We start from the raw sequence: 22,566 nt of genomic DNA, 5'->3' as shown, positions 1-22,566 counted from the left end.
AATCAAGCCACATATAAAATTTGCCTTTTCTAGGAATAAGTCTGGGGTGGTTGGAAATGATACTGCATTATGTCTGTATGAAAAGTTTTTGATGTATTCCAAGTCAATAATCAAAGTGCTCTTCCTAGGGGTAGGTTTTGATTTCAAATGTCACCTTTCTCAAATTCGAGAGATACATTTGCGTCGGTACAACCTGAGGAGGTCAGCTTTGGAGATCTTCCTTACAGATCAAACCAATTACTTCCTCAACTTCAATAAGGAGGTATGGGTTTCCCAAATGTTCTTGATTTATATAATTAGCACAAGTGTCAAGTTTAAGTTCACTGATCGTGTCTAATTTGAGTCTGGTGTCTTTCATAATACTGTAACGCTAGTAGCAAAAGGTTTGCTAGATATAGCCATTATGGGAAACTAGACTGCAGTCTGTGAAAACCTCAGGCTGGCATCTAAAAACTGATTAATTGTGAAAAGATGGATAAAAGAAGATTCTTCTTTTTCCTGTCTTTCTCTCTCTGTTATGATAACGAACAATTATTCAACTAAAATTACATCAGTAGTAATCTAAATATCTTGAAGCCCACACATCTTTTTAAATATTCTGAGCAAATTAATTTCAAAGCAAAGGAGACTTTCTATTTTACTACGACATTGGAAATCATTAATATTTCTGTATTCCATGGTTTAGTGAGCTTTTTCACCTGGATAAGGTAAGTGATCCTTTGTATGTGGGACTAAGATAAATATCAGAACTTATGGTGAGTTACATAGTACTAGGTCAGTTTATGAATAGCTCCTATAAAATGTTGGGGTTTTTTTTAAGTAAATAGATCTTTGCAATGGTTTTGTAGGAAAAACATTGGTGTAATTTTATTTGAACAGCAGCAGTATTTCCTAGAAGACTTCTGTGGGAGCAGTGATTTTCTGTGTAGCATCTACATACACACACACAAAAAAAACCCCACTTCATAACATATGTTGCCTTTGTATCTTGTAACTGAAGGATGTCACATCCGTCCATGTCCAAATGTTTTATGCAGCAAGAGATAGAAGTGTTTAGAAGTATAACTGTGTTCCATTTATTTCACATTCTAATTAAGTTGTTTACTTGTCAGCTTCAATCTTGAGAATAATTTTTTTATTAATGCTGTTTTCTAACAGGTACGAAACAAAGTATATAGTCGACTATTGTCACTGCGTTCTCCAAATATTTCTGGGACCAGATCTCCGCAGGAACTTTTTAAAGCTTCAGGTTTGATGCAGGTATGAGATTTCAGCATAAATAGTCTAGAGCATTCCTCTGGTTCTTGAAGGAGTCCTGGAAGGTCCTGGACTACTGATTTTACTTATTTTTCCTCAGCGTTTAGATGTCAACTGCCAACTGCTGTACACTCAGTCTGGTCCCTGAACTTTCACATGCATATTTTTAGAATTGCTGTGTTTTGTGTTCACAGTCAGTGGATAGAGCCAGGATCTGTTGATGTGATTATGACATGTGTTCCAACAAGAATGGAAAACATGTCGCAGCCTTGCTTCTGTTTTTAGTCCATGATCTTGAGTGCACGTTTTGGAACTTCCTTCACTACGTGTGCAAATAACTTTCCCTGCTACCTTTCCACGATGGGGCTTTCAACAAAACCCCTGTGAAGATTAAGCAGGAAATATGGTATTAAGGGAGTGAGTAATCTTGGTATAAAAGGAAAATGTCAAAATGTCTGTATTACCCTAAACATGGATACATTTTTTAAATGCAGTAAATACATATTTATCTTCCATCTCTTTATGTCACAATTATTGTTTTCTCTCAGGGGAAGAAGCTTTACAAATGACCTTGAAAATATTGGAAATACTTTGTTTTTACTTTGTTTCCCTAATGATAAAAGCTATCATGTTGTATATTTAAGTAGAGAAAATATCGTCCACAATGAAATGTCTCCATCACCCTACAGACAGATATTGAGCCCTTCTGAATACAGCTCTGTCTGTTCTTTGGTTTAAAATATAATAATGGAGCAAAGGCGCAAGGACAATGTTAGTTTACAAATTCCTGTACCATTTATAAATTTATGTATTTATAAATGAACAATTTATAAATAAGTTTTGACCTTAGAACTCTAATGGATTTCAAAGTTTTCTTCCCCTTTCTCTCAGTACCTGTTTATCTGCCTTCTTTCTGTTTCTTTCATTTCTGTTTTTCTTTTTTATTCTGATGCTGCTAGTTTTCTGTTCCTCTGTATTTAAAACAGTACTGGCATTAATCAGGGGCATGATTTCAATTAAATATAGGTATCACAGTCACTGAATCAAAGGGAAAATAAACTTCATTAGGAGGAATTAAATTTGGACTTTCATACCATTTTTACAGTCTTGTGCCAGTACTATCCTCTGGCAGATAAATGCTGACAAGACATGTAATTTACAGTAGTGGTATCTTTGGTATAGTGACTTGCATTGTATCTTTTTTTGTCCTTCAGAAATGGGTGAACAGAGAAATAACCAACTTTGACTACCTTATTCAGCTGAACACAATGGCAGGAAGAACTTATAATGACCTTGCTCAATACCCTGTGGTAATTAAAATGATTTTTAAATTTTTGCCAAAGGTATGTATTTTTTTCCTATTTTGAATGATGGATTTTTAATTTCAATTTTATTTTTGACTCTTTTTTTAGTTCCCCTGGATTTTACAAGATTATACTTCAGAAGAACTGGATCTGAATAATCCTGCAGTCTTTAGGGATCTGTCCAAACCCGTAGGGGTGGTAAATGAAAAGAACGCTAAGGCTGTGAAAGAGAAGTATGTGTTTGAACACTGTTATATTTCTATGTCTTTTTTGGGCCTCCAGGCTAATACATTTTAAAAACAAAGTGGTGACAGTGAAATTTTTAAAAGCTAGTTTTATAACATCACAGATACACTTGCAAAGGTTGTTGATTTGTTGTTCCTGCTGCATTCAGATTAGTTAGTTTATATGGCACTGAATGACAGAACTTACTGTTGTAAATTTTCAGTTGCTTCTCAGATGTGGAGATGAAAAACTGAAAGGCTGTAGAAACAATTTAATGGCCCAGCAGCTTGAAGAGACATACTGTGTCTCATGTCTGCTTCAAGATAAGGAATGTGAAATCATACTGATGAGTTGAGCTGCTTGTGCTGAGAGGTAGCATTGATCCTAAATCTGTGCTTCCTGCTCTTTTTTTCAAGCATAGATTATTATCTTTGAAATAAAATATAACTTGGTGACTTCTAGCAACTCCTCTGTAGGTAGGAATGACAAGTACTTACACCCACACATCAGTGTAGCAATCCTTCCTTTTTTGCTAGTGTGGGGAGTGAGTGTGCTATCATGCCAGATTGCACTTGTCAGGCTTCTTCCAAAACCAGCTTTCTTCTGAAAACTCGGAGCATGGAGAATTTTCTTTGAATGATTAAGCTCTCTCCCTGACTGTAATGGAACTGGTTCTCTAGCAGTATGTTTAACTATAATTTCTCTTACGAGCCTTGTGACACTGAGGAATATATCAGCCAGATGGTGGTATAGTACCGTAGAGTGAGTTTGCCAGTAGAAAAGGAAATGGGCCTGAATATTAAATAAATCTCTTTCCTGCATCCTGACACAGTCTCACACACACTCTTCTTTTTTAATTTTTTTTTTTTTAATCTTGCAGGAAACTGTCACAAGTCCCTTCAATAATAAATATTCAGCTTAGTGATGTGGGGATTTTTATCTGTTGTATAAAGTCATGCTAAATCAGGCCTGTCTTGCCCTTCATCCGGTTTCTGACAGGTGATAGTAAATACCTAGGGTGGAGTATAAGAACAGGTATGCGAAGCTTCATGCAGTGTGCGTTTCTTTCAGCAGTCTTTTGCTTAGGGACCTTCTAATTCAAAATTGGAATCCTCCTGTTTAATAGAACTCAATGTATTTTTCTCTTATAGATTGCTGTGATCGTTTCTTTTGAATCCTTGCCTCCAATAAGTATAATCCACATGTAAATCAGTTGTAGTGCTCAGTTGTATTTATAGAGATTTATTTTTTTTAGATACGAGAATTTCGAGGATCCCCTTGGGATAATTGACAAATTTCACTATGGGACACATTACTCAAATGCTGCTGGTGTCATGCATTACCTCATTCGGGTAGAACCTTTCACAACACTTCATATCCAACTGCAAAGTGGCAGGTATGCTGTGAGCAAAGAAGCAGCACCTTTATTTTTCTTCCTTATCATTTTACGGAGGGAATGATCAAAGTCTAACCTGAGTTTTCTGACCCACAGATTCGACTGTGCTGACAGGCAGTTCCACTCTATTCCTGCTACCTGGCAGACACTCATGGACAACCCCAATGATGTCAAGGAACTTATCCCAGAGTTCTTCTACTTCCCAGAGTTCCTGGAGAATCAAAATGGTAAACTGACTGCTCAAAATGTTCTCATAGAAAACTGTTCTTATAGTCTTCCCAAAACTGTTCTTGTATTCTTCAGAAAAGAATTGTTACAACCATTTGTGAATGCTGTGGAACACTTCTTATTTAACCTTTATAGCATGCTTGTAGAAATGATTTTAATCATCATGCTTGCTTCAAACTGTTTAATGAAGACACCAGTTGTGTTAAGCAGCAGCCTAAACGTTTGTAAAATTCAGACTGGGGGCTTAAGGATGGCTAAAAATAGTGTTGTTTACCTAATGTAAAGTACCAGAGATGCTAACTTGGATGTTTTGAAAAAGTTAGCAATAGTTAATACTGATTAAATAGTTAGCAAAAGTTAATACAGATTAATTAGTATTCTTTTTACTGGGTTCATTGTGTGATAAGAGTCTGGACATCTTCGGACATGTGACGGCTTTTATTTGTTCTAGGTAAGCAGCATATTTTCTGCTTGTACTGTTATCTTCCAATGCAGTGCTGTCACCTGATTTTAGAGCCATGTAAGGTTTCAGTACCCATCAGAAGAAAGGGAAAAAAAAAAAAAAAAGCTTTTTACACTCATATATAATGCAGATTGAAAAGACAGCATCTTGCATTCTGATATGAGACTCCTATCTATTTTTTAACTCACGTTTATTACATAGGGAATTCTTTCTCTACCTATTAGACAGTTTAAAAATGGATTTGTATGTTTGTCCTGCTGCTAATTTAGTCTGCTAGCTACAATCTACTAGACTTCCAAGTTACAAAAATTGGAAACAGCCAAGTCATGCTTTCAAAAGTTATTTAGTATTTAGAGTTATTCTAATGAAAACTAGTGGGATTTAAGACATCTTGAAAGCCTTGATTCTACAATCACTTAAACCTATAAGTAACTTCATTCTTATAAATTATCTCATTGAAATGTTTTGGACTTTTAATCCTGGTAAACAAAGCAAATGCAGATATGTTTACAGATAGGTATGTAAATGATTAATGCTGCTTTCAAGGTTGGGGCTTCAGCTTCAAAGTCATTTAGGTGCTTTGGACAACTGTTATCCTCTATCATTCACCATTTTAAACATTCAGAGCAGAACTTAGCTTCCTATGTCAGTGATAGGGTTACTGGAGATTTACATTAAGGATTTTTCAATATCCTTCCCTTGCACTGAGAAAAGAACGCTTTTTAATCTTTATTGAAGAATTAAAATATTTGAAATATTGTAGTAACTCTTAAAATTCTCTAAATTATTCACTAGGTTTTAACTTAGGTCAGCTTCAGATATCCAAAGAGGTGGTAAATGATGTTGTTCTCCCCAAATGGGCCCACTCCCCAGAAGACTTCATTTATAAACACAGGAAGGCTCTGGTAAGATGATGTTTATATATGTGAAGTAATGATAAAGAAAGTATGCCTACACATTGTCACTGTGGCTTAAGTGTAAAATACTGGGACTGCATTCGAACTAGAGTTGTGGTTGCATTTGACTTACAAGTACCATTAGAACTTTCAGTTAAAAGCACTATGCATGTCAATAAAGTGCTCAAAAGAAAAAAGGAAAGAGCCTGAAGATACTAATCATTTGCAAGTTTGCTGCCCCAGGAGATAAAATGCAGAATTAGGTGGGTTTAGGTGATAAGGCTTCCCTTGCTTCTTAGAGATTATTCTGGATGGTACTAAGGAACTAGCAGCTTACCTTCCCTTGCATAGTTGCATTTCAATAGTCTAGATGTACTGCTTTGCTGAATTAATTTACCCTCTTGCCTGGCAGTTACTGCACTTAACACACATGGATATTCTTGTGCTTCTGCCCTATGCATTGGTATATACCTAGTTTGTGGATACTCTTAGTTTAGGAATTAAATCTCTTTCACAGAAAATAGTAAATTCTTCAAGAGGGGACCAGCACTTTTATTATTCTTACAAGAGCATTTTTTCCTTCTAGGAATCTGAGTATGTTTCTGCTCATCTTCATGAATGGATAGATTTGATTTTTGGCTACAAGCAGAGGGGACCAGCTGCAGTGGAGGCGCTCAATGTGTTCTATTATTGTACTTATGAAGGTACAAAGCAGTATGCTCTCTTGTCATTGTCATCAGACTTGTGGGGTTTCAGTATTAGAAAACATTTGATTTGTGAGCACACCATACAGTAGCATATGGTAAGGGAACAGAATTATAGACGAAATATGGCAGTGTAACTTGTAATTTATCATCAAATAACCAGAGTATTTGATGGTTTGATCAGAATTTGTGAACCTGAAATGTTAATAAAGTTTTTTTAAAGGGCGGGCTGTTCCAGTTGCTTGTATTTTGTTTCTAAAAGTGCTTGGGGGGTTTTGTTAGTTTCTCATTTGCTTGCTTAAAAGCATTTGTGGGAAGAGGTTTCTTGTGGCTTAGGAGTCAAGGCAAGTTGCTTAAAAACAACAAATATTGAAGACAAATGTTAGTCTGCTAATTCCAAAGGTGAATTTTGGGTGGCTTTTGTGTGCAACTTATTGCATGCATGAAGTATATTACATTCATTTGATAAGACAAAAGCCTGCAATTCTTGCACTTACAGATATACTTAAAATTCCACATGCAGTGTGGAGTTTTCAGATTGAGTTTTATATGGAGGCATTGTTTGGGGGCTTTTCTGTGGTAAAGTGTGATAATGCTGCAATTAATTTAAGTTTTGCAACACTTGTTGACCATATTGGTTCTCAATAAGTTGTTTGGATTATGTTCTTTTTCCTTTTTTCTACGCTTCATCGTTCTGGTTGTGATGCAGGGGCTGTGGATTTGGATGCTTTAACAGATGAGAAAGAAAGGAAGGCTTTAGAAGGGATGATAAACAATTTTGGGCAAACTCCCTGTCAGCTGTTAAAGGTAATGCTCTGTGTTCCCTCTCAATCAGACCTTTGTGGTTAAATCCAACTGAGTTACAAAGGACTTATGAAAAAATGAAAAGATAATGGTTTGTAATTTCAGGAATTTTCAGTCTTTGCCTTTTTACCATTTGTAAAGGTCACACTGATGGAAATTTAGCATACCATTTTCAAAAGAAATTAATTTACTTTAAGAAGGGAAATTAGATGCTTAAGAGGCTGTTTTCACATTGATTGCCAATAAGATTCTGAGTATGTTATGTGACTTGAAGAAATTGATAAATTTGTCTAATTTGATACTCCTTCAAATATTGTCTCCTAGGAGCCCCATCCGCAAAGGCTGTCAGCAGAAGAGGTAGTGCAAAGACTAACTAAAAGTGATACCTCTACTCTGAATCTCTTCCAACACCTCACTGAACTGAAGTCGTTCTTCATAGAGGTAGATGTGTTACTTGAACTGTTTAAAGTCTAATCTGGAACTTCTGATGTACTTGAAACAAAAGGTTACAACCTAGATGAAAATAAACTTGCTTCCTATTTAAAGAAAATATTTCTTTATAATATTTCTGTATAAAATGAGCTCTGTCTTTTTAGTTAGCTTCATAGAGGTTGAATCACATAAATTTGTATCTGCTGGCCACTTGCGTGGGTGTTGTTTGAGTATTAAGTTAGCCACCACACCAAGAAAGCTAAGAACATCACTGGTGGCATCTGAGGACTCACTGAACTTGATAGCTAAACTCACTGATTCAAGACAGAGACGGGGTTTCATATCTGGTGTTTGTGACAAAACATACCTGCGTGAACTGAATATGTGTGTACCAGTGCCTTAGAGTACTGTACAGATCTGACATTGATTCCAGAGGCCTTGGGTTTACTCTTTACAGGTTCTAGATTTGTCCGTTAGCTCTTGGATATAATCAGACCAAAACCATGTCCTTTCTCTTAGGGAATCAGTGATGGTGTGCCCATTGTCAAAGCTGTTGTCCCCAGGAATCAGTCACGTTCCTTTATTTCTCAGGGAAGCCCAGAGATCTTGGTGAGTTACATGTGTCAATACTGTTCTTAGACCACAAACAGTCAAATAAGTGTATTTTTTTCGTACAGCTTGTAGAGTAGCACTTCTTAACTGTTCTTGTTCAAATGTGTTCCTTCAACCTATAATGAATGTCAGCTATAAGTTAAATATTTGTCTTCTGAAGAGAAGTCAGGCTGATCTGTTGAATGGCATTTAAGAGCTGATGAGGCATGAGTGTAAGTTGTAGTGAGGTGTATTGTAAGTTGCCCACTTGATCCACTTCCATGGTAGCAATTTCCTAATGCAATGCCGCCCAGCTTAAAAATGACAGGATTGTTATTAATGGCATCATTATGTTTATCATTACTTTCCAGCCTATATATTAAACTATACTGTATGTGGTGTATGCACACTCCAAAGGCCTGCACTGTTCCTAAAATTAACTTTTGCACTGACTTATACAGGTGCTGGTACTATGGTAGATGGCCAAATGATGGAAAGAGGAGACTGTTTTTGTATTTACATGTGTATGTATGGTCTGCATACTGGCCCCTGTGCAATAAAACCTATGTTTTGCAAGAAAGAATATTCTTTTCCAATATTCCTATTTTGTAGGTCAAACTTATTGTCCTGGCTTAATGTGGTATGTGCATATGTCATTTGGAATTTGGACACATCTAAAATTCTCATTGTGTTTTTTCTAAATATCTGATGAAAAAAACCTCGAATATTTAGATTCCTTTCATACTTTCTCAGAAATAGAACTATTAATGATAACTATTTCAAAGAAGAGAAGAAGCAGCTTAAACTAAATGACTGAATTGTAATTAAATGTGAGAGGGGTTGGATGGCTGAGTTTTTTGGATTTTATCTCCTCCCCACCCTGGCCCCCCCATTCAACTTCTCTGACCTATCTAGAACTTACACTATTCTAACTTGGTAATATGTACCACATGTGGATTAATTCATCTGAACTCGATTTTTTTTTTTTTAAATTTGTGGGGGGAGGGGTGTGTGTGCTTTTTTTCTTTGTGGTCAATTCTCAAGAAGTCTATGCTGGATTTTATGCAAGTGCCATTACCATCAAAGGCAAGCAGAAAATATGCCTCTGGTTGTCACCGATTTTTGTATCAAACTTTTCTAGGTAACGGCAAGTCTGAACTGCATTATTGGAACTCATGGTTGGCTACCTTATGATAAAAATATCTCCAACTATTTTACATTCATCAGAGATACGACAGTGACAAATCCCAAGTAAGCAAATGATGAGGAGAGGTGCAGATGAATGCATCTACAATAATAAAATACAGTAATTGTTCAACAGTCAGTGGATTGTACTGTTTTTCATTGGCTGAGTTTTCACCTAACAATGCATCTTCTGATGTTCAATATTACCTCTAGTCTGTAATACTGTTCTGGTAAAGAGTTATGTAAGTGGCATTTCAAGCTTCTTCATTCTTAGAGCTACTTCTCATTTTTTTTTCCTAATTATCAATCATAAAAACTCATCTTGGAATCTGAGATGGGCAGTCTTCATGCTTTGTCTGGAGAGGCTGAGGGGTGACCTTGTTGCTCTCTACAACTACCTGAAAGGAGGTTGTAGCGAGGTAGGGGTCGGTCTCTTCTCCCTAGTAATGAGTGACAGAACGAGAAGAAACGGCCTCAAGCTGCGCCAGGGGAGGTTTAGGTTGGATATTAGGAAAAACTTCTTCACCGAGAGGGTGGTCAAGCATTGGAACAGGCTGCCCAGGGAAGTGGTTGAGTCTCCATCCCTGGAGGTATTTAAAGAACGGATAGATACGGTGCTTGAAGGCATGGTATAGATGGACTTGGCAGTGATAGGTTAATGGCTGGACTCGATGATCTTAAGGGTCTTTTCCAACCTTGACAATTCTATGATTCTATGATTCTTTCTTACACTATAGTGCAGGTATATGTGGTAGGTTTGTTTCTTTGGTTTTTAGAAGATTCCTTTTTTTTCTTTAATGTTACAATACTTAGCAGGGACATGAGTTACCCATACGGAATCAAATCAGATAAAAGACTGAAAAGATATAAGGTGAAATCTTGCTGATGGCAGTGAGAGTTTTGCCATGGATATCGGGAGGACAGTATTTCACTTTTTTTTTTTTTTTTTTTTTTTTTTTAGATATAGCCTCTTCTATAGATGGAATTTTTTATTAATTTTTAAGGATATAGGAAGTGCAAAGTACATTGATTTGAACTAAGGTTCCTCTTAACTGCTCATCATTTGCCTACAGAACACAACGCAACATGAGTGGTCCTTTTGCACCGGGACTGGAGATCACCTCTAAGTTGTTTGCAGTATCCCATGATGCAAAACTGCTCTTTAGTGGAGGACACTGGGACAATAGCATCAGAGTGACATCTCTTACAAAAGGCAAGCTGATTGGACAGCACATCAGGCACATGGGTTAGTAACTCTTTATATTGTGAAATGAAAGGTTTTATGCATTGTACCTTGATGTTTGGTCTTTTGGGAAAGAATTATAGCCAGTGCGCTTGGGCAGACAAGCATAGCAGTATTAAAGGAATAGCAGCGTAAGAACAGAAGAATACCTGAACCATGATTATACGTAAATGCTTGAGCATGGCTTTTTAGTCATTGTAGTGATGGTTTAATGTAGTTTCAAAATCAGGCTTGACTGCTGTTTTTAGGTAGCAAAGCTGATTAAGTCAGGTTGGTACACCTGGCTGTACAATTACTTCATTCTTTAATACAGTCTCATCAGCCCTCATAACAGTGGAACATTTCATGCTGACTGCAAATCAGGATACATTGTTGACATATTGCATGCACATTGTCACTCTGTTGGAAATTAGTCTTAAATATCTATGTGATAACTGCCTGTTTTCTTTCCTTTGTCTAGATATTGTGACCTGCTTGGCAATAGACTACTGTGGAATTCATTTAATTTCAGGCTCCAGAGATACTACCTGTATGATATGGCAAATAGCTCAGCAGGTAGGTTATTTAGGCATACTCTGAGAAGCAGTTTCTGAATGCTTTTTTGTGCTTCTTTGTTTTGCTATGATGGTTTATTGATTTCCTTTCCTTCAGGTTTGCAGGGAAGATAGTCCACTAAAATTGATCAGCTTAGTAACTTTGTTATTCCCGTTGTCTTCTGTGTTTGAAATACTCACTATACACATTAGTTACTATATGGCTGAAGTACAGTATTTTAGAGGCACTCTTAAAGATCTCATAGGTTGTTTTCAGGATGGACAAATATCCTGCATTGTACAGATGGAAGAATGGAAGAAGAGAGACATTGCTTGAGACTACTGGAATTAGTCAGAACAATGCTTGTAGTTGAGGATTTTTACATTTCTAGGCTGCTGTTCACTCCAATAGTTGCATTTTAGCATTGCATTTCCTCTGTGGGAAGTATTGATGACTACACTAGGAGTTAGCAAAGACAGCACTAGTCTGTTACCTGGATTTACGCTGGCGTTTTAGAATTCTTTAATATTGATCTTGTGCTTTCACACAACGAAAGTTGTTGTGTGATGCATGTGTGTACTTACACTCAAAATGTGAGGCCATTTCAGTTGTTATGCATTTTAAATGTTCATTTTTGATTGCTGCGTTACAGATATACAAGTAGGATTAACTGTGGGGGGGAGCTGTCATGTTATGGACAGTACATCTGGTCAGGTTACCTTGTTCTTGCCATTGAACTAAAGTCAGCACATTAAACCAGTACAGCGGTGCATAACTGCATGTGTGTTTGTGGAAGCTGTCTTTATGGTGGGAGCATTTATAATTCTTTCAAGCAGTACTTTGTACCAGTGGTGCGTGGTTAAAAATGTGAGACCTCACTGCTCACAACAGTATTTTTTTTTCTTAAGTGAGGATAAATGTTGGGAATTCTTTAGTTTATTTGTCTTTTCAGTGTGAGTTAAATAAGTCATCCTCTGGAGATTATCTTTGTTTCTTTTTCTTAAGATTTTGAATGTATTTTTTATTTAATGTATGTATAAATGATGTTATATGTATTGTAAATTCTTCTTGTGAGAGTTTTATCTTGGTCTTTACAAAGTGGCAGCAATGGACTGCATACTGTCACTTCTGCTCCACTTGTCTGCACTGCATTGTCACCTTCTTTCCCAGCTCTGTGTTTTGACACTTGTTCTGCATTCCTGCATGGTTCAGGCTTTCAGGGCTTGCCTGGCAGTCAAATTTCTATCACAGAAATGAGAATAGAGTGTCCTCTGCAGAACTATTTACTGTACCTTCTTTCTAAGCACAGGTCTTGCCTTAGAACTGGTTTGAGAATAAGTCTGTGTATGCTGACAGTACACTCACTGGAACAAAAGTCCTAAATAATTTCGATACCCTGCAGTCATGTGGGGAAAATTACTATTTTTAATGAGCATTATTGCAAGATTTCCTTTGGATATCATACTACTTGTAGTCACTGAGAAGGATTATTTCCTTACTTTTCCGTAGAAAATGGAACAGAGTTGCTGCAATGTTAAGCAAAATAGCTTTCAGTTTCTTTAAGCTCGGCTGTGAAGATAGTGCTTAATTCCAGGGTAAACTGTAAGAACTGAACAAGCCCAGATACACAGGTGAAAAAAGTGGGTGGGTGAAGAACTCCTGTTAGGACTGCTCACTGTGGGCCTTGCACACCTGGACATCTGAAGGGATAGAAACAAGTCAGCTAAGTAACTCTGTCTTTCACATCCACATAGCTACTGTATGTTCATTCATTCTTGTGATTTCAGTAAATAGGGCTGCTGACATAAAAGGCAATAAATTGAAATTGGAGTGGGTGAGTTATGCCTTTGGTTTTGGCCTATGTCAAATATACATCTCACACAACTGATACTGAAGATACCAGAAACTTATTTTTTGTTTGTCCTTCAGCTGCAAGAGAATGTGTCATTGCACTTTTTGTTACTCTCAGGGAGGAGTGCCTGTAGGCCTAGCACCTAAGCCATTACAGATCCTTTATGGGCATACTGATGAAGTTTCGAGTGTTGGCATCAGCACTGAACTGGATATGGCAGTGTCAGGATCCAGGGTAAGCATCCTCATACTTTTCCCTTCTTTGCCTCTTCTTTACTCAAACCATAGAGCATGTTTGAAGTTGATTAAGAATAATACAAAAAATGTGACTAGTGATTTTTTTTTTCTTAGCCTTACACATCAAGAAGATGTGCTGTCTCCTTTGCTGCCTGCTTAAATCAGGCTGTCTCAAATTGCTCTGCACAGCATAAGCCTCAGCTACTATGTCGTGTTATTCTGCACAGATGAGCTTTAATGTGTGTGGACTTATTTGGAGATCTTAAGCTTCTCACAGAAACGATTCTGTGACAGTTTCTTCTCTGCTTCCTCAACCTTGAAGGTCCTGTGCAGCTTAGTCATGCTCTACCTTACTGTACTACACAGGCAGGCTTCTGAACTTTGACTCTACTGCACATAATGCCTGCCCATAAATGTGACCTATGAAATGGCTGATTTGCTGCCTATCCTTCCCCTCTTGCCCTGTTTGCATTTGTTTTTTCATATGCCTATAGTACATGGCCTTGAGGGGAAGGCTGCTTTGTGTAGAGTTCCTAGTGCTCAGGAGTCTTGATCTCCAGTTAAGGATTTAAGTGCTTTCAAAATATTCCCTCTGTATTTAAATACTCTTTCTGTGTGTTGCGGTAACTTACCTGCTGAGTAACAACTTACCTAAATTTGGTTGCTGCAGGATGGGACTGTTATTGTCCGCACTATTCGGAAAGGTCAGTACGTAAGGACTTTGCGACCACCTTGTGAGAGTTCTCTCCTGCTGACTGTTCCCAATCTGGCTGTGTCCTGGGAAGGCCATATAGTTATCCACACCAGCATAGAAGGAAAGACTACTCTTAAGGTACTTAGGTTCATGGAATACCTCTGTTTCTTTTGCTGAAGACTTTAATCATAAATGTACTTAACTTTATCCTTATTTCCCAAAGTAATGAGGCTTTTTGAGCATGCTGTGTCTGTTCCCTTATTTTTTTTATTTTGCTAGCCAATGTGAGTGAATTTTGATTAAAACATAAATCACAGACATGTGCTCCTGTAAGTTTCATGAAAATCTCCAAACCCCTGCAAGGAAGATGCCCAAGCATGTGCTAATGAATCTTCTTGGGAGAGCTGCTTTGAAATGGAAAACTAGGGCAAAAAAGTTCCACTGTGCACAGAAACAGAGGCTTATAAGGGGAGCAGTAAGTTCTGGGTGCAAGATGCCCAGTGTCTATGCTGATGTTTCATATTTTTTGATTGGAGAGATATAGCTATAAGGTTCACAGTGTAGCTTATTCTGTCTATTGAGTAGCTGTGTAGTTGCTTTAATGAGGGTAGAGCTGTTATGATTTCTATGAGCATGAGAAATTTCTTGGAAGACAAAGTTATTGGATGTAGGCATGCTAGTTGCATTGGGAAAATGGGGAGAGAAGAGACCAAGGTATTGTCAGGCTGGAAGAACTTAAGATGGTTGTGTTAGCTACGTCTTTAATCCATCAAGAATTGTTTGCCTTGTCTAGAAAATGCTTTCTAGATCTAGCTCTGTGGAAATACACCTATTTGCTTCTGCTTTTCAGTTTGGGGTAGTGGGGAAGGAGGGTTGGCAGCAGGACTGAAGATAAGAGTGTTCTCTTCCTTTCTTCTTCCTTGACAAAAACCCTTATAAAATAGGGACCTGTCTGTTAGATCCATAGTCGTTTCCAGAAAATTTGAAATTGATTAGAAGGATAGGTAAGACATTACCATGTTACATCAAGAGGTAATGAGGAATAACTTCAAAAATTTCCATAGAGGACGTGGTATACATACACATTGCATATAGGCTCGCTAGTTTTGTATCATTCAACAAGGAAACTGTTGTCAGCTATACTATCTGTGGGTTATTGCCCAAGTTAGCTCCTGTTAATGAGCTAAAGATACAAATAATACACTCTTAATCCAGTCAGTTCTCTGTAACAGGTTTATTTTTGGTCTATTCAGGATAAGAATGCATTACATCTCTATTCTGTCAATGGAAAATATCTGGGTTCTGAGACTCTGAAGGAGGAAGTGTCAGATATGTGTGTGACTGGCGAGTATATCGTGATGGGCAGCTTACAGGGATTTCTTTCCATACGGGATCTCTACAGGTAATGTATCACTATCAGTAGTTTATTATTGAGGTGCAAATATAAAGGCTTATTGAGAAATGCCTGTGTAACATGGACTTTGCTTGGTGCTGTAGGTGGTAGCTGTTGCTTTTTTCTGTGTTGCTGAAAAAACTCTTTTGGGGGGAACTAAGATAGAGAGAAAAGAAAAATGAGAGGTTGTACCAGGCCCCTTTCTTCCCAGGCATTTATCCCAATTATACACCTAGAACTGACAGAATTTAGGAAGAGCTGTGTCTGGCATCTACAAGCTGTGATTGTCCCCATGTCTGATTAGTCAGTGGAAGCTCAACAACTGCAGGATCAAGCCTCATGTAGTTCTGCACTGAGTTTTAAATGCCACTTACTGCCACACTCCGTAGAGCTCCATTGCTCCTCAGAATGGGAGTGATCTTTGTCACTTAGGCAGTTGTGGGACTAATGTTACTGTTTTTCAGTGAAAATGTCTTAATTTGCTGACTTACCCATCCATGCCTTTTCTTGTTATTGGAGGTCTATTCTGGGGTATGATTAGATCGTTCCTTAGGAGTTTACAATAATTGAAATTGCAGACTGGATCCTTGAGAAACTGTGTTTGTGCATCCTGTGGACAGCAATTTCAACTGCAGTGTGATTCTTTGTAGTATGCGCAAACAAATACATGATGTGCTTTCTCTGTGTGGTTTTTGTTCATTTCAGCTTGAGTCTGAGCATCTCCCCCTTAGCCATGCGACTGCCAATTCATTGCATTTCTGTCACCAAAGAGTATAGCCACATCCTTGTTGGCTTGGAGGACGGCAAGTTGATTATCGTTGGTGTTGGCAAGCCAGCAGAGGTAAAACCCGCCATCAAGAACTTTTTCTACCGAACAGTGGGAAGTTCACTTATTTCTGCTTTCCAGTTGAGCAAGAGGTCTCCTCTATGGCAGGGTAAATTTAAGAGCAAGTTTCAGTTTTCAGTGGGAAAGAAATAACTTTTGAGACTGCTCTACTGAAATTTCTCATTAAGAATCAAAGGTATATAGGGATCGCAGATGGGAAGCTCAGCTGGACTAACTTCTAGACTTTATCACTCACATCTGAATAAGCAAACTCATAGTAGCTAACCTTTTCTGAACGTGATAGTGTTGTCAGCCACTTCTTGATGAAATAATTTTCCAGAAGAAAAATGGAAATGAAAGAGAGCAAGCTACTTTCTTTATTTTTTATGGTTTCTGTCAGATATCTTTTAATATGCATTGACTGACATTGGGGAAAAAAATATTACTCCTTTCTGTTAAGAGTCTCTAATGGCAATGCACAAAGAATCACTTGTGTAGGTTCCCAGTATGCTCTGTGCTCCATATGGTGAATATAAACTTGTTGGTACTGCATATGCAATATCAAATACAGAGCATCCATCTGTCAAATAGCTATGCCCAATTTTTCTTGTGCAAAACATAGGTTTTGCTTTAAGTACTTCTTGTCATGACTTTCAAAGTACTTGAGTTAGCTTAAACCTGCTTCTCTTGATAACCCGATCTCCATTGTGCTGCAGTGTATTTATTTGAAAATGTGATTATCACTTTTGCATGACCTTTAGTACGTGCCAGAAAAGTGTGTCTTAATTTAATTTTAATTGTGAAAACAGAGCGACTTTATTTGCCAGTATTTTAAAATGTTTTAGCTAGGAGATACATAGTTTAATACTTGAAACAGGCTTTGCACAATGGTAGTCTGATTTTGCTTGCAGCAGATGGGGAGAGGAGGTTTCCACTGACTTCCAGTTGGACAGCTTTTTCCTACTGTAGAATTGACAAAGAACTGCTTATGATGTGGTTAAACATATGTTTGTAACAGCAGTTTTAAAGTCACTGACATTTCTAAGCTTCCTATCCCATAGAAAAGATCTTTTGTAGGCTGAAATTTATGCATCTCATTAGACTTGAAGGCTTTTAGTTTTCTTTTTTCCCAGTTCTTAATCACATCTATTTTTCTAACTATGGAGAAAGTGTTGTTTCAAAGTCTGCATTCCTTTTATGAATGTAGAGGCTTTCCAATGACTTGTTTTTTCAGGATTTTCTGTTTATAATTCAGATTATCTGCAAGCTTATTATCCACGTGAATAGGTTTTTTTAAAAAACACTAACATATAAGGAACAACATTATGTCCCAGATTTTCTAGTTTTCTATGATGGTGTCAATCAATATATTTGAAAAGTGTGTGTATGTGGGGTATTTATTTGTTGGTTGATTTATTTGTGGTTTGGAAGGAATATATTAATTACTAGAATTTCATCCTTACACAGAAGACAGTGTTGTAGTTCTGGCTTTCAGTGGTGATACTGATCCTTAGGGTAAAAGGAGAGCCCGACCCTCTTTATTGTGCATAAAGTGAAATGCTGCTTGGTATTAAGATTGGCCTTTAGTGTTTCTGCATTGACAGTATCCAGTATGAAGTGAAGTATCATAAATGATTTTGTATTTTTAACAATTACTTAGCTGTTTGGGATGTTGCAGAAGTCTGAGGGATTATCACCTGTTAATGATAATCCCTGTCAGCACTGTGCCTTTTCTAGAACACTGCTGCTGTGATGATACAGTTCTTAAGCATGCTTAATTTGTAGTACTAACTGCTGGGAACTGCTCTCAAACTTGTGCTATTAAGACATGCATCCTGTTATTAAACTGTAAGGGATTTCATAAAGTAATCAGCTGCCAGGCTGATCACTACTGGCCAATCATAAGCCTTGTACTTAAGGAGTAAAACAGTTTCTTACAAATGGTTGTCAGATTGCAGACCTACCAGATGCTGGATCTAATATGGCCTCTGGTTGCTTGTTATCTGTCTTTACTTATGGAATATTCAATATGAATTATTTCTGGTTTAAATTTTACTCTGAGCACTTCACCCAGGATCTTTGGAAGACTGTATAAATTTGACACCAGGAGACAAGCTTTCTCTTTCCTTCATACTGCCATTGCTGCCCTGCATTTTGGTTATCTCTTCCTTTTCACTTCTAGCAATTTCTGTTTGAAATCTCTAAAATAAAATGTCCTTTCTTCTAATTTGGTTCATTTTTGCTTGACATTCACCTCTTTTTTTTTTTTTTCCTTCCTATCAAAATAGCAATCTAAACACTGTTTCTAAGCTGTTTGAAGTAGGTTAAGTATTAAGTGTGCATTACTTGGCAATATCCCTCTAACTGTGCAAAATCAGAGAAGGCTGTGATTAGTGTTTGTCTGTTGACTTTTGTCAGTCCCAAGAATCATCCCTAAGTGTAACTTTTGGTTTGTTTTCAAATAATTTTTGTTGGTGTAATTTTGTTTATGAGGTACATTGTAGTGTCTGCATTTCACCAGAATCAGTGTCTGAATTCCTTTTTAATTTATCCACCTTATCCCTTCCCCCTCCTTTTGTTTCTCTGAATTACTTTTAAACAGATGCGCTCAGGTCAGCTTTCCCGAAAGCTGTGGGGATCAAGCAAACGGCTCAGCCAGATTTCATCAGGAGAGACTGAATATAACACTCAAGATTCCAAGTGATTGCTGCTTCTACCTTCTCTCATGGATTCCAGAAACATGTTTAATCTTTTGGTCACTTTAAATGTATATCTCAACTTTCAGGGGCTTGATTCTTAAGTCTGTTGAAGATGAGCCTATAGTAGAGGTATAGTAATAAGCATATGTACTCATGCAAGTTAGCTTGCTTGCATATTTTTCCTTAACTGTGTTGACTTGGTCACAGCAGAATCCCTCTCTAAATAGCTGCTAAAACTGTGTTTCAGAAAAAAAGGAAAGGAGGAAAAAAAAAAAAAAACACCACCCAAAAACCCCCAAACCTCCAAACCCAAGCTTGCTAATTGAATTTAAAATAAGTAGCATTTGATTTAAAGCTTAATAGGGCCAGATGCTCCTTGATCACAAAGAAGATATTTGGCTTTGCTTTGACAGCAGTGTAATTCCCCAGCAGTAAATTAAAATTCTGGCAGTTGCAGTGGTTGGATTCAAAATTGGGATAGCTGACAGTTATGACCTTTTCAATATGTTTTTTAGCCCAATGAACGATTTATTGCAATTTGTTCCTGTAAATGGCTATTGCTATCTTCTTTTGTGTAGTTCCAGTTTTAGGCTGTTCTGCAAGGAACATCTGTGTTGCACTACTTGATTATCAGAAATTGTTTAAAGTACAGACATGAATAACTTCAAAGGAGTTGAAGGTGGTGAAGGAGCTGAAGGAGGTAGGAAATACTTGCTGCTGAACATTATTTATATTGTTAAGTAGACTAAGGCACACACCAAGAAACCCCATAACATACTTAATATCTTGAAGAAATACAGAGTATCAGTATCTATATTGGTCAAAGATCAATCTGCTTCATTAGTAAGACAACTCCTACAAACAAAAGATAAATTTCCACTGCAAAATCATTTAAACAACGTTGCAGCACAGCTTAATTAAATAGTACCTGTTTTGTTTCTTGGCTTGGTGTTTACCAAACCAGTTGTTAGCCGTATTTTGTTGTTGTTGTTGTTGTAAAAACAAGCAGGGCAACACATAATGTATCCATTTTCAAGATGCATTTAAGACCTGGGAAAAGAAAATATCAGATCCTTACATGCGCTATGTCCCACAAAATACTTATGGATTGTATGCTATATTTTGGAGAAGCCATTACTGAATTTTTTTGGTTTAGTGATACATGATGATGATAGAAGGGGGTGTGTTTTCCTATCATTCTGACATTTTTGTAATGTTAATGATTTAAATGATAAACCTCATACTGTTGGAAAAGCCTGGTACTGAGGGAAAAATATGAATTTTTGGATCAGTGTGCGAAGGTATGTGTGCATGTGTATATATGTATTTGTGTATATATGTGTATATACATGTATGTATGTCTATTAAAAGGAGAAAATACCACGGGGTAAGTGGAATATAGGTATAAGGCAGAGCTATAAGTGATTGTTAGCTAGTATGTTCCCTTTTGGCTACCCCTTTCTTCCCTCTACCATCACTTTTCTTGTTATTTTTATTTATTTATGGAAATGAATGTGTGTTGTATCTCCTGTAAATGTTATCAGATATTCCCTGTGGCTGGGGAGCTGTTGAACTACCTGAGGAACTCCATAATGTATAATCTCATTTCATTAACTTTTAGCACAATATTTATTGACTTTGTAGAAATAGTAATGCCTCCTTACCCCACAAAAGGATGATCTTTACAAGTTCTGTTAGTCTCATTAAAACTGTTTTCTCCTCCTCGATTTCTTTACTGGTAAAAAAAATCCTCTTAATGATTGATTAGTGTGTTGTGTAAAGAAAGTTGCATTGCTTTTTCTTAACTTCTGTAAATTAAATAAAAATCAGACTAGTGAACAAGTGGGTCTATGCATAGTTGCAATATTCTAACTAATCACTGTGACAGACTGGATCATCTGGAAAGCTGGTAGAAAATAGGAATTGTTTCCCTGAGTCACTTGCCAAGAGAGCATTGAATTTCCAAAAGTAGAGCGGTGTGGTTTTTTTCAGACTCCATGTATGTAAAAAACCCACATCCTATATTTTCAAATAAGCTATAGAGAAGTGAAAAACACTATTTTTAATCAATTATCTATTCAGTAAGAATACTAAGGGTACTCTGGATGTATTAACTGTGTATTTGAGAATGTGAAATATGTTTGTCCATTGTGATTTCATGAAGAACGGATTTCAGGGGAGCTCTTTCGAGAGTAGATTAGATTTTCAGCTTAGAATGTGAGATTTTTCTGCGTTACGGGAAGCTGAAAAAAGAACTTATTTGGGACATTGAGTTGATGTTTTTATAAGTATGCATATATGTTCTGTTTAAAGGCATATATGAGGTTAAGTGTTTACTTGCAGGGGAAGGGGGCAGGAAATTATGATGTTTCGGGCTAGCAGAATCAAGTGGAAAAACTGAGGAGATAAGTCTTTTGTAATGTTTGGTGAGAGCATAGTTTTCTTTTGGTCACTTGCACAGAGGGGTTTGCATAAGGGTTTGAAAATGTCCTACTGTGGGTTAGGTATGTTTATACAACAGTTGAATTAATGCTTTTAGTAGTTTAATATTAAGGAATACTGAATACACTGTGTCAGTTTAAGTAAAATATAATGTAGTTGCAATAACTGGGGATGAAAGAGTATATGGTGAAGAGCTTTGGCATTTGAATACCATCATTTCAGTGCATCACAAGCATTAAGTGATCTTTACAAATATCAGGGACAGGTTTAAATGTGGACAGTTCTTGGGCTCTCAAACTTGTGGCTAGTTTGTGCCCTGCACAAAGCAGCAGCAGAAGGAGGAGGGGGACGGGTGAGCTCTGAGTTGCTTCGTGCTCTATGCAGAATGGCAACATCCATTGCCGTTTGATCTTTCATCTGGTCCTTGATGATGGGAGGTATACACCATCACGTGCTTAGTGTTCTTGCCAGAGGCCCTCTGGAAAGACCCCCATATGTTTGAAGGTCTGCACTTTGCCTTTATCTAAAACCAGCTTTAAATAAAAGATACAGGTGGTAAGTGTGAGCATTAGCTGGTATGTTGTTTCTTTTGGTTTTAACTTATTTGTATAAGTCTTTTTAAAAGCAGAAAATAATTTTTCTGATCAGCTGTTTAGGTTGGTTGAATTGCAGTCTGTTATGCAGTGCACTGTGAATTAGTGAACAACTGACTTTCATAATTCTTTGATTTCTTCAAGTCAGTAAAGCTTAGGTTCACATTTTGGTTTTCACATAGTATTGGTGAAATAAGAGTCTCCTTTGTTTTTGAACTAAGATTTATTTAAGTGTAAAAAGTAAAGCTGTGAGATGAGAGAATTCTGATTAAGAATTCAGAATAAAGTCTTAAGCGACAGTTGTTTATAACACTACATTTATCAAGATCTTCTTGGTAGTATCTTCTTACATTTAATTTTTGGAACAACCCTAATGATATTTATTGAAGTTTAAGATATGCTTACTGTTAAAGCTGAGTAAGTAAGTAGGAGTATAAATCTCTCTCTCTCTCTCTCTCTCTCTCTCTCTCTCTCTCTCTCTCTCTGAAACTGAAAACTGACTCTCTTTTCATACCTGTATATAAATGAGATCAAGTAGTTAGCAGTATTGCGTAACTTCTCCCTAGCAT

At 37.1% G+C, this 22,566-nt stretch overlaps 1 protein-coding gene across 1 annotated transcript in view; it reads left to right on the top strand.

Moving 5' to 3' along the window:
• Nucleotides 1-22,460, top strand: part of NBEAL1 (neurobeachin like 1) — an 86,825-nt gene extending 64,365 nt beyond the window's left edge. Inside the window, exons 35-53 of the mRNA XM_082311455.1 lie at nt 129-262; nt 1,159-1,260; nt 2,472-2,567; nt 2,670-2,794; nt 4,042-4,182; nt 4,279-4,409; nt 5,669-5,778; nt 6,356-6,473; nt 7,183-7,280; nt 7,602-7,718; nt 8,229-8,318; nt 9,442-9,551; nt 10,559-10,731; nt 11,189-11,283; nt 13,232-13,348; nt 14,021-14,182; nt 15,298-15,446; nt 16,143-16,278; nt 18,866-22,460. Of these exons, the coding sequence (XP_082167581.1) occupies nt 129-262; nt 1,159-1,260; nt 2,472-2,567; nt 2,670-2,794; nt 4,042-4,182; nt 4,279-4,409; nt 5,669-5,778; nt 6,356-6,473; nt 7,183-7,280; nt 7,602-7,718; nt 8,229-8,318; nt 9,442-9,551; nt 10,559-10,731; nt 11,189-11,283; nt 13,232-13,348; nt 14,021-14,182; nt 15,298-15,446; nt 16,143-16,278; nt 18,866-18,967 (2,306 nt within the window). The 3' untranslated portion in view covers nt 18,968-22,460. The remainder of the gene's footprint in view (nt 1-128; nt 263-1,158; nt 1,261-2,471; nt 2,568-2,669; nt 2,795-4,041; nt 4,183-4,278; nt 4,410-5,668; nt 5,779-6,355; nt 6,474-7,182; nt 7,281-7,601; nt 7,719-8,228; nt 8,319-9,441; nt 9,552-10,558; nt 10,732-11,188; nt 11,284-13,231; nt 13,349-14,020; nt 14,183-15,297; nt 15,447-16,142; nt 16,279-18,865) is intronic.
• Nucleotides 22,461-22,566: the final 106 nt, after the last annotated feature.

This window comes from Platalea leucorodia (genome assembly GCF_965183815.1).
Source record: "Platalea leucorodia genome assembly, chromosome: 5".
In the NCBI taxonomy this organism is placed as follows: Eukaryota; Metazoa; Chordata; class Aves; order Pelecaniformes; family Threskiornithidae; genus Platalea; species Platalea leucorodia.
This window is presented reverse-complemented; position numbering and strand designations above follow the sequence as displayed.